Source organism: Hetaerina americana, unplaced genomic scaffold (genome assembly GCF_022747635.1).
Source record: "Hetaerina americana unplaced genomic scaffold, ioHetAmer1.1.p SCAF_1, whole genome shotgun sequence".
Classification (NCBI taxonomy): Eukaryota; Metazoa; Arthropoda; class Insecta; order Odonata; family Calopterygidae; genus Hetaerina; species Hetaerina americana.
Genome location: NW_027286069.1, coordinates 24,725,132 through 24,737,701, shown reverse-complemented (window position 1 = coordinate 24,737,701; position 12,570 = coordinate 24,725,132). Strand labels below are relative to the sequence as shown.

The window sequence follows — 12,570 nt, the reverse complement described above, 5'->3', positions numbered from 1 at the left end:
ACCTTCCCCTTGCACTCATCCCTCCCTCCCTCGATTTTCTTTACCCTATCAAACCTCCCCATTTTCACCACCCACTCCTCAACCCCCTCCGCCCCAACACTCTCTCCCCCCCCCCCCGGTTGAGCGCTTCCTCCCTCAATAGGGACCGCGGCCAAGTCCTTGGCGATAACAGAGAGAGAGGGAGATTGAGGACACAGTGTGCGTTATTCCGTTTATTCTTCGAAGATAACAAAAATCATTTCGTGATTTCATTGTCCAAGGGGTTTGAGGAAATGCCTTTGGCGAGATTGCGAAATAAAGATGAGGAGAAGATGAGATGGGGGCGGGCGGGCGATGTAAGAGAAGAAGGGAGGTGGGGTAGAGGACAGTGGGACTCGGCGAATTTAAATGAGGGGAGGAAATGAACGTTTTGTCGTAGGCGAGGTCATAAATGTTGATGCGGATGACGGGTGCGGGGGATCCTTTCGAAAACAATGAATAGGTTGGACATGAAATCCTTTTGCACCACTCCACTCATCCCCCGCAGCAGTTATGGGAATAAAATAATACTCCTGCCGCCAGATATTACCATTATCCTTTCCTTTTAACATGCTTGTTTGTAACGGTCCGGAGGATGGAAAAGGGATTGGAGCGTTTTTATTACTTGAGCCTGCGAAGTTTCCACAGAAATAATTTTCGATGGGGATTTTTCGTCTTGCTGCGATCGAGGTGAGTGAACCGATCTTTTCGGTTTGGTAAATAAGTGTCGCCAATACATTTCTGGTCTTGAGTGTTATTCTCCCGTTCATAAACTTAGCCGGTCGATATGCTTTGCTTGTGCGAAGGAGTTGGGTACATATTATCTAATGGCGAATGGAGACCCATTTTATTCACCCCAGTCAATCTTCGGGATTATTTCAGTAGTTGGCTCAGGCGGAATATTCTATTGAAAAGCCTGACACAAAAAATTGTAAGCTGTGTTATGCATGAAGTGATGTGATTTCATTCATGGCATTCTAACTTAATAATGTACATTTTTGGGCGATCCCAAACATCTTTTTATCTTCTTCGTATCTTAAACATTTCCTCTAAATTATTACCTTCTTTCATTTGTAACTTCTACCAACTTTCATGACGCGAATGATTTTTACACTCTGAAATTGTTGCATTGAAATGCACATTAGCGGATGACTCCGTTAAAAGTTACTGTTGCGGCATCTCCCGCAGTTTCTTTGGAATTTTTCTTATATTATCTTCCTTCCTCTATCCTCGCTAACCCCAAAGTTCTCCCTTCTACATCACGACCTTGTCAATATACTTACTCAACCTCTCGATATTTTCTCCGTCCATTTTGTTCTTTCCCTTACAAATTTATTCCAGAAAATTTATCTCTCTGCTCACACTCTTTGTAACTTCAGCCTTTGTCTCATCATTTCAACTGATTTTCTTCATTCTCCGCCACACGTCATGTCTCAAAGCCCTACACTCATCTTCTCATTGTCTCAAAAATCCAGATTTCAAAATCCGAAAAGCACTACACTTCAATTTAAAGTCTTTACTTTTAAAATTTTACTCACTTCATTACTCAGCGTTAAGTGCCCGTCATCACTTCTGTTCTTCGGTAAATGCCTCTTTTGCCAAAATCAAAATATTCTCCTCTGTTTCCCCACTCCTATACCAATTTTCCTCCAAAATCCTGCCCTAATACATGAACACCTCCACCTGTTTTAGTTTTTTCCGGGATATGATTTGAAAATTTCAATTCTGCATTGCGTCTGTTTGTAGACTTATTCAATTTTATATTCGTTTCTGCTCCGAAACCAACCACTTATTTACACATTTTTGGAACACCATTATGTGCGAAAAGATGTCCCAATATTTTTATTAGTCTTCGTACTTAGAAACTCATTTTGAAATCTCAAACTTTCGTGCATGAAAATCGTGCTTCAGTGTAGTTCGCTGTAATTTCATGAACTACTGCACTCATCTTGGTAAATTTAACGGCCGAAAGGTTAATCCAATTGAAGAATTTTTATTAGAATCAATAATACTGATTTAGGAGTATTTGGTGAAAACCCGCTAGAGATGCAAAAGATGGTGGGTGAAGAAATTTCAAAAGCATATTAGCCCATACATAGTCTTGGTAACTTGAAATTGCTGAGATATTATGTGAACAAAATTATACTGTTCGTCCAAAAAACTTGAAATTGTCGAATTATGACCTTAATAATATTACTACCACTCAAAGTTGCAACTGGTTGAGTTACACAACCTTGTATTTAATCGAATATAACCATCTTTTGTAACCATTACATACTAGTTCAATTTTTACCCATTGTTTATCACGATCATTATTAATATTGGATAACAAAAAAATTCAAACTTCAAATTAACACTTGGCTTCAAGTATTCATTAAATTATCATTTTAGTTGATCAATGAAATCCTAAACATTAATGGAGATTAGTTTGCGGTAATGTCTCCCAAAATAAAATGCATGAGGGTATTTTTTTAGATTCATCATTCTCTTCTTTTTTTACATTGACAGTACCATTGACAGTACCCTACCTTCAAGTGTATGGTTAGTTATTTTAGACATTATATTATTCTTCAACTCTCTGAATGTTGGCTATGTTGCTTAAAATAAAATTTTCGAATTCGTGTGGTCTTAGTGTAATGGATGTGGCGGGATCGACAAATAATGTTGTACAGAACGAGCGAGAATAAAATTTGTGATCGGCTAACAGCACGGCAATACAATAAACGGGTGTGACGAACAAATCTACGCGCACTGACGTCTGGAAGCTCGAAGCGCGCGCTCGAAGTACGATCAACCCGGAGGGTGTCGGTGACACTGTCTCTCGTGTATCGCTCTTGACGGTGGAAGTCTTTTCGCCGGAAAGAGAGGAGGAAGGGTGCAAAAAGAGTGGGCGTGAAAACGGAAAATCGCGGCTTGCGAGCGTCGAAAGTTCGGCTTACTTGGACAACACGTGCCTCCAACCTTCGCCTGGCCGGGTCATAAACCGGGGCGACGGTGGACGTTGGGAGTGCATGCTGTTAATAGGAAAAGAACAGATTATATTTAGGAAAGAAACGTGAGCGGAAGAATGGGATTAGGGGAAAGTAGCCAGGATGCGAAAGAAGCAACGTACATGTGTCGGTGCTACGCGCACTCAGTAACTCGCACCATGCACTGCATATGGCCCGGGCGTGTGTAGCATGGTCGCCACATACGTATTGAGATATCCGTTAAGAACTCGTCTGTGGATGCAATCTAATAGAGCTAATGATATTTTTCCCGGAGTATATGGATGGGTGAAAAAAAAATGCTCTGAGGAGGTTTCAAGATGTGGGTCTATAGGACGTTTGTTTAGTAACGGTTGATTGAATTGACAGGGAAACAACTAACGATCCAATAGAAAAGGTGTATTATTAGTTATAGGTATACGGAGACATCACATATATTAACTTATGATTACTTCGATTAAAAGGAGTAGTGATGGGGGAGAATTTGAGGTTAATATTTTGCAACCTGTGCTTCTAGAAATAAACTTAAAATTTCCGCCCATTTAAAACCAAGCGTCATTTTTAGCACACTAAACCTCCGAATTAATGAATTAATAAGAATATATTCCTTCAAAAGATATTGTTGGAGGCCTCAATGAAAGATAAAGGGAAACATTAAAGGGAATATTTACAAAGGAAGACGAATAATTAAACTCTACGGACGAAAGCTAATCAAGAGAATAATAGTGTTAAAAAGCTTGTTACTGAAAAACTATTTATTAAGGAAGTTTCCGATCGATGGATATCGTGTAAAAGAGCGTGTTGGTGTCTCATCCAAACAGTTTGAAGCCAAACCAAAGGCCAGGAAGTAAGAAAATCGATCAACACCGCTATGAACCACAACTTAAAAGTATATGGATCTAAAATTTCCACTTTTGACGACCAGAGCGAATATGAGGGCTGTTTCGAGCCATTCCTGACATTACTTATACCTGTGATGGCGATTAAAAGCTGTAAAAACATTAATTTTTAAACGTTTCCTTCTCGTATTCCAGTATTTTAATATCCATTGATAGCCAGAGATGAACCATTTAATGCTTTACAGAGCAAACTTTCAGATAAAACCTCCTAAGAAACAGTTAAGGTTAAAAGATCTAAAAGGAATGAAATTTTTATGTTTAGGATTTCATATCTGAAGCGGGAACAAGACCAAATGAATAATATCGCCAAAGTGAAAAAACAGTGACAACGGTGTACTTACTGCTGAATTCGAATCCGGCGTAGAAGCTCATGAAATTAATCTCATTGAATTCGAAATCATTTATCGAATTAAAGAGAAATTCAATTTATTCTACATTAGTGGAAGTCCATAATGGACACGGAGAGTGTCTCGTAGTATTTACAGTTTTATTTTGCAGACGTGAACTCTTGCGGAGAAGGTGTGAAGAATACAACGGGGAGGAGGGGAATTTTGTAAATCAAATAACTATTCAAATAGCAATACTTTTATTACCATTTTTGCTGTATATGTTTATATATTTTTACGCAAGAAACTTGTAGTCCATCGTAATATAGCGATAAATTTTATAACACAATATATGTCCATTCATCTCTTTACGAGATGGAATATGATTCCGTTGCTTTACCATTGTTCTGTATTCCAAAATTTCACTTTTCAGTGTCCTCTCACTTGTACGTTAGTGTCACAAAAGGTTTTGTTTTTGTCACCGTATCAGCGTCATCATAGTAATGCTTCTGGAGCACTCAAAACGTTTTCCATGAGACATGACCAAGTGCTGCCTTCGGAGCAATGGCACTTGCACGGAAGTTTTGAAGACGATGCGGCGCCCAAGTCTCTCGAACACATGGAAACATCACTTCTTTCACACCATTTCACTTCTAGTCATTGCCGCCGCAGCTAGTTCGACACACAAACCAAACATAAAAAGCGAGTTCGCGGAACGGAAGGAAATTCGGAGAGATAATTAGTGTAGTATATGGAAGAAGCCCCCTTGGCGGCCGTTGAGGTCTTCATAGGTTATTGCGGCCGTTGAAGTCTCCGGGAACAAGAGCGTGTGCTGTGTCTCTTTCTGCGGCCTCTATCCCGGCGTCCACAGTCGCACGTCCGGGGAATCTCCTCCTCATGCTCGCTCCTCCACGTCCGTCTTGTACGGCTGGAACAGCTGTACGGGCCGGGAGGAGGGAGCCGTGGTTGTCGTGCTACTTGGAGGGCCCGATGGCTGGGGCGGCGGCGGCGACGGATCCGACGACTTGAGACGCGTCTCGCCCCTAAGCGTCGGGGGCGGCGGCGAGGGAGGCGACTGCGGCGAGGAAGACCGCTGTCGGGCTGGGGGTGACGCGAAAGAGGGTGGCGGCGGTGGGGGGCAGCGGCAAGCATTGGAGGCGGCGGCAGCTGCAGCTGCGGCCGCCGCAACGAGATGGTGGTGCGGCAGGGCGTGATGGTGCGACGGCGGCACGGGATGGGCGTAGGCCGAGACGCCAGTGGGAGGGGAGGAGGGTGATGAGGTGGGCGGGGGTGCGGGAGTGGGACGGAGTAGGTGGGGTGGTGGTGGAGGAGGCGGAGGCGGAAGGGGTGCGATAGGCGAGGACGGGGGCGGGATGGGGAATGGCCGATGTGCCGTGAGGGCGTGGTGGTAGTACGAGAGGGCTGAGGCGAGTCCCGGTGGCGTGGGGGGCGCGGTCGTGGGGACCGTGGGCGGTGGTTGAGGGTGGGCGTGGTGGTGCGGGTGGTGGTGAAGTGGGTGCGGTGGCGGGTGAAGGGCGGCGTATGGGTAGGCGCCGGTGGCCGCGGCGGCCTGGAGAATTGAAGCAGCGAAGGCCGGGTCGGTGTAAACGGCGTAGGGCCAAGCCATGGCCATCCTCTGTCTCTTGTCTTTCATCCTCCGGTTCTGGAACCAAACCTGAATAAATAAAAAGATAGAGGGCGAGTTAGACAACGTCATTTCGTGAATCTCACATTCAAGCATTAGAATTACAATGAAATACAAAAGCCTTTACTAAACTTACACTGAAAAATGATCGATGTAAGTTGTCTCTAAAACAGCATTTGACTTGTAAGCACTGCCTCTTCTAGTATTTTTTGAGATATTTGACATACTTCAGTTGTATGATGATTGCATGTATTAGTTGAATTCCCTACGACAGGTGTATTCAGCCAATAAAAGGCTTATGCTTCTTGTGTAAGCAAAGGAAATTTTTCTCAAAATGTCTTGCAATGTTATAATTATGAAATTTCCATCCTGAAGGAACATTATGAGACAGCGGTTAAGACGTTTGTTTCAGTTAACAATTTGTTATATATATGAGTTCGGGTTCGCATCGGAATTCCGACTCAACGGCACAGGAGGACGCTAAGCAATCTGCTTAGTCTGCGGTAGGAATATATTTCCTGCCGGTAATGTGATTAAAGATACCGTTCCCAGTTGAAAGACAGCAAAAATCCATTAACTTACACTTTGCACGATTCTTCTCAACACTTCCACAGGTATATTCTAGGACACTAATTTGACTCAATGGACTTAAAATTTTAAATCCACTAATGCTATTTTCTAATAAACATGTCTCATTCGATTTAGTGAGAAGTTTTACATTTAAGTGGCCCGCAAATGGTAGTAGATGTAAGGAATTCCATTTCATTTACTGTTAGTCATAATGATCGAGAGTTTTTCAGTCTGAGGAACGAAATAATGAAACAGGAGGTTGTGAGTGCTCAAATTTGGAGATGGTCGACATGGTAAATTTTGTATAACGACTGCGCACTTAGTATGATGAGCATTTTGGAATATCAGGATATTGCAATACTCAACTTGAAATTGCAATCATATGAGCTTAAATATTACAAAATACAACCAATAATTCTTCTATAATCACCTACTTTATATGACTTATTAACTCTTTTTTGATATGTACAAATTATTTGACTTTATCAAATGAAATGTCGTGTGTGGAAAATTTCGACTGCCCTATGAGGAAAATGAGGGTTTCTTCAGCTTTTGTAGAGCCTTAGTATTACATCCAAATATTAGAAGAGTAACAAGTCGGGTGCTACCTTATTTTCAAGTGAGTAGTAGTCACCTTATGCATTATCTTTACAAATCCCTAAGTGAAGAAGCCATAAGCATATCACGCCCCGTATTCATCAGCGCATTTCCCGAGAGGGGATAGCGAAGAAATTGCCATTTTGACCCCGGACCTATTTTAACAAAAGCTTCGCGAAGACCTTGTCGTCCCAAGTCAAAAGGCTCAAAAAGTCATTGAAGTTATCCCGAAGCAAGGTTTACAGTCTAGCGTAAGTAAGGAGCGGTCATCGCCCTTGCCATCGCCCAATCGACGAAAAAAGGGAATGCGGGTGGATTATAAAAAAGCATGGTCATGAGTCTCGTTAAGAGTCCTTCAGGAAAGAAAAAAGAGTTTTCTTTGAGGGAATAAGACGAACCAGCGGACGGTTGAAACAACGGTAGCGTATTCATCTCATGGCTCTTCTCTTTGGGGAACGACGACCTTCCCATCCCACGAGAGCCTAGGTGGAAGTTTTACAGTTGCATTAAAAGGGTCTCAACCTTTTTGGAAAGGGTCCACCCTCGCAGGGATAGTGCCATAATGGAGTCTTTATCCCTCTCGGGGATGTCGAGCGGATTCCCTTTCTTTTTACTTCTTCCTCTCCTCCCTTCCTTCTTTTCTCCTTCAGCTCCAATCTGCAGTCACCGCCGATCGATTATTGCCCCCCGCTGCACGAGGTCGCCGCACCAGTGACCCGAGGGACAAGAAGGGGACAACAACCCCTAAGGGTTCTGCTCGCGTACATGCTCTCTCCCACCACCAGTCACCAAGGACGGCGTGCCAAAAAGGATGAGTTGGCCTTACTTTCCCGGGGAGACCCTGTCGTGGTTTGGGTAGAACCAGGGATCCCAGGGTTCATCGACCATCTCGAATCTCGGGGTCGCCGCCCTTTACACACGCACATCCTCCTCCATGAGACTCGGGGCACGGCAAATCGTGTTAGTGTCCCTCGGACCAAACGTAGAGTTTGGTTTCATGCGTGGGTTCGTTTCGCGTGTTTAGTTCTTCCTGAACTCTCGGTCGACCGCCTGGTCTCTTCGTCGTGCATCTCAGCCGAAGGGTCCAATATTTACGTCTCCCCTCTCACATGGGGTACACTGCTCTTCGATTCTTTCCACCACGGTAGGTTGGTCACACATGACGAAAAATATCCCCGCCAAATGTATCTAGCGAGACTAATCTCTCGGCTTAACAGCGTCGTCTCTTACAACACCCAGGTTATTGCAGGACTTTCAGCACTTATAAATCATTACAGAGGCTCAGGTTGAAGAAGATAATGTATCTCTATTAGTTGGGTTAATATATTAAAATAATGATGGAGTAAGCATTCAGAAATATATGATAAATATTTAAGAGGAAAAGTATCACGCAAGCTACATCAAACACATTATACGTTTAAGTGTGAAAATATTTGCGGATTTGTTTCTAAGCTTAAACTATATACTGGAGACCTTTGTAAGTTAAACAAAGTTGTAAACTACCCCATCAAAATTGAAAATACTCGCTTTTGAAACAAACTCCTTGATGCCTTCATTTGCTTCATCATTAGTTTCAAAATTACCCAATTACGCCACAAATAAGTCATGTAACTTGAAACATTTGATTTGGGTTGCTGTTGAACTTTTTCAGTTAGAAAAGATATTTATTTATTGAAATGACTTAGTTTTTATTTTCTTGCATTTTGAGCTAGGGCATGCTTTTGGTATTACGTTTAAAAGTTGTTGAGATGCCTTAAAATGCATCGTTTCAATCCAAACGTCTACGAATCATCTTAAATTAGTTCCTATAAAATAACAAAAAATAAATAAAATGGAAATTAGCTAAAATTAGCTGTAATAATATGTTTTAGGAACGCGTTTCTTTATCTAATGAACAGTCTCACCTGAGCTCATGTGTTTCAGGTTGCACTTCTTAAAGGTTTTCAGTATTATTTTAGTTTACTTAATATTTTCACAAAAAATATTACCGGGAGAAACTAATTGCGCAGTACGCTTACTAACTGACACATGCGGAGGACTGTTTTCAGTTAGCTTTAAAGGTTAGCCTCTCAACATGCCCATAATCCTGATAATAGAGGATAATAGGCGACGCTCTTACCTAAACAAGAGCATCATTCATGTTACAATTAAAAAAATAAAAAGGAAACTTCTTTGTCCGTAGGTATTGTCCTGGCGATATTTGAGTGGAATTTAAAAAAAGATACTCGATGAAAAATATGAATATCCAATAATGGACAAATTAAATTAATTATTCCCGAGCCAGATTTCATCGTGGATCCATATTCTTCTGTTGAATACCCGATAGCTTGAAGCCGAAGTGAAGAATCAATTTTTGTGCAATCGTAGTTAAGGCTATATTTGAAGAAAATGTGTCCAAATTGAAACCTGTGCCTTGATATTTTGCGGATAATAGTATTCCTTTAATTTTAGCAAAGATATATTCCTTTTCGTCGCATTCGTTTCGCATCATTGCTCCCATAATCGGGAATTCTCATTCGTGAGGTATGTTTCAATCGAAAGTGGAGACAAATACCTCCTCTGAATACAGAGACGTTCAATGAGTGTCGGTTTTGCACTCGAAAGACAAGAAACCCCAAGCCACGGACGTGTTGGGATTTCGAAGACAAAATACCAACCCGCCACTCTCCCGACAGAGGAATGCCGTTATCCACTTTGACCACTGGGGTATGGGGTGCTGGTCCCCGACGCGAAAGTGTTCGGACTACCTAAGAACCATTCCAGGGGCGCCTGTTCACTCACATTAGACATACGGTCGGCGACCCCCGGTTTACGACACTGCCAAGCTTCGGGTACCGTTTCGTCGGGAGTCATTGCAGTAGACAGACGCGGGCACCATACTCTCCATTCTCTCCCGGCGTGCCACTTTAATGTTTTGGTCAAGAGTTCTGTTATCCGAAAGGGCGTGGGTGGAGGTAGGGGTGGTTCGAGTTTTGAGGGAGAGGAAAGGAAGGGGGTGGGTCCGAAGGGTGGAGAAGGGGATGAAGGCGTGGGAGAAAGGGCGCAGCGGTCTAAAAGTTAAGGTCCTCGAACTGTTTCGCCCAGGTAAACGTGAACTAACAACAAGCTATATCATTTGTCTCGCGGCACTTGTCAACCCTCGACTCTTAGAGCTTATTGGTGTACGTCAGTGGAAGAAAACAACCTGTCATAGCGTCGTCTTTCCTACCCCAAGATGAGTTTTTTCAGGTCGACGAACTGCCTCTGTTTATCACCCTGACGAATACCTTTGACCTTACATCTCTTTTCCTCAAAAACTATGAGTCCAATGTTCTCCTAATCATGCCTTCGAAATAATTCATGGTATATTTCTTTCTTCATATGCCATGGTGTGTCCGCTAAGTAGCCTAGTATGCTGCATTAAATCTAATTCATGACCAATAGCTCCTCTAGTATGCGTAGATTAAATAAATATATCTCCATTATATATCGTGGTGTAAGTACCTGTAGTTATCATAATCTACATCATTTGCATTATTTCACACACACGTACATATAAGTATTGTACTTACAACGTAAGGAAAACTTGTAAAATGTATGATAGTTAATGCCTGGTATTGAATCAGCCACTGCCATACACCGTAGTGGCTGCTTGCAGGGTACTATGTAGAATTAGAAGAAGATAACGCATACATCGCACAATATGGTATTTTTACAGGAGACGGTATAATATTATTTAGAGCCTATCTGGGCACCCACGCCAAAAACGAAGTACGTGAAGATAGAAACCTCTGAGGACGCTTACATGAAGATGAGGGTCACTAATTGGGTACATCCTGGAACACGATGATGAACTGAAGAGAAGAAGTTCAAAGGAAGGCCAAGGATGAACTACGATAGTTGATGAAGGAAGAAACCAGCGCAAGGAACTCTGAAGGAACGATGGCATGCAATAGGATAACTTTGAAAGCCGTGACAAGCCAATCCTCGGATTGATAACCAGTAATGATGGTGATGATCAACATCCAGATCCAGGTTATACCCCGCAAGTCATTCTGGAGAGACGTGTGGCAGGAGGTATTAGGTAACCATCCTTAGGCAACTGAATAGATAAGGGTAACAGGTTACAGGTTAGCTGCTAGGTTCATTGGCTCGATTTTTTCCGTTTTTTCAGTGACCTAAGTAATCGTTTGTCTCGCAACCTCGTGTGCTGACTTAAATAAAACAAGGATGGAAACGAAATTATAAAAAGAAGCATGAAATTGAAAATATCATTTGAATTAGAAAATTAAAAATAACAAGATCGGAACAACCTTACGTAAAAAGTGTCTTGGCTTGTTTCTTCTTCTTCATCGCTACGAGTATTGGAATCAGCCTCAATTCGGGTGAAACATTCAAATAAACATTTTCATCTGAGCAGATACATCTGGTGTTAGTGTTAGTTGTTTTAGTGTTATAGTATTGTTTTTTTTTAAATTTCTCATCACCTAAAACCTCACATTTATTTCATACTTCAATACAGACAAGTACACTTCTTTTTTTTTAATTTCAAAGTCTGTTCGATGTTTCACTTTCCATCTCGTTTCCTAGCGTTTTCAAATTCCCACATGGAGTTCGACTGCACGGATGTGAGTGAAACGGGATTTATTTCAGGTTTATGAAGACTGTGACACCGAGGTGGGCTAAATGGTGCGCACATTTTCGCTTGTACGTGCTTTCACTACTCTCGAGGAGTTATGAGATGTTGGACGAGGCGTTGGCGCCATCCCCGACGAAACTTATTTAACCAAAGAAATAAAGTCGGTGCAGGAATGACTTTTTATGACGGGACAACAACGCGAAACCATAATCCATAGGTTTTCTCGCCTTTCTCAAAGGAACTCTTTTGTAGTGAGTCAATCAAAATATTATATTGGTGTGAAGGGATTGAAACCTGACCGGTACAATAAATAATGCGAGGTAATAAAAGCATGATAAAAATATGGTTCGTTTTTTTTATGAAAATCCATTATTGAAAGGTGATCATGCAAAGAGTTGATGATGCCCTCTATGCAACAGAACCGGTTGTGGGTCGAAAATATGAATACTCACATAGTAGTGGGGAATTGAAAAATATTCTAGTACATTCCTTACAACATTATGATTCTGTGCAACACACAACATTCAAACGAAATCTGATTAGGGCGAAGTAAAGCACTGCATGCCAGGTAAACCAAGATTTAAGGTGTAATTAAAAACTTTTGCCATGACAACGCATCCCCTACTTCCGGTAGATGTTCCTAGTCTCGACCGAAATACCGGTATTTTTGTTAGTTTCTACGATATAGTCTTATTGGGTTAGGATTTTTGTTTCTGACAACAAATTCCGGGCCCAGAAATGCGAAATACACCAGTAAACACAGGCCGCGCGTTGAGGGTAAAAATACCTAAGTTAGTAGAAGACTACAGAGCCGCCCATCCCGCTGTTGGTTCCGGAAAAAGCGAATTAAACCACCCGAGAATTTTGTACTTCATGAATTTAGTCATCGGTCCGGTTACGTCTTAGATGT

The 12,570-nt window shown here is 42.0% G+C and overlaps 1 protein-coding gene across 1 annotated transcript in view; it reads right to left on the bottom strand.

The window, feature by feature from the left end:
• Positions 1 to 5,125: 5,125 nt before the first annotated feature.
• The window catches only part of LOC139697205 (segmentation protein even-skipped-like), a 68,588-nt gene continuing 61,143 nt past the window's right edge, over positions 5,126 to 12,570 (bottom strand). The window contains exon 3 of the mRNA XM_071595891.1: positions 5,126 to 5,905. Within this exon, the coding sequence (XP_071451992.1) occupies positions 5,126 to 5,905 (780 nt within the window). The remainder of the gene's footprint in view (positions 5,906 to 12,570) is intronic.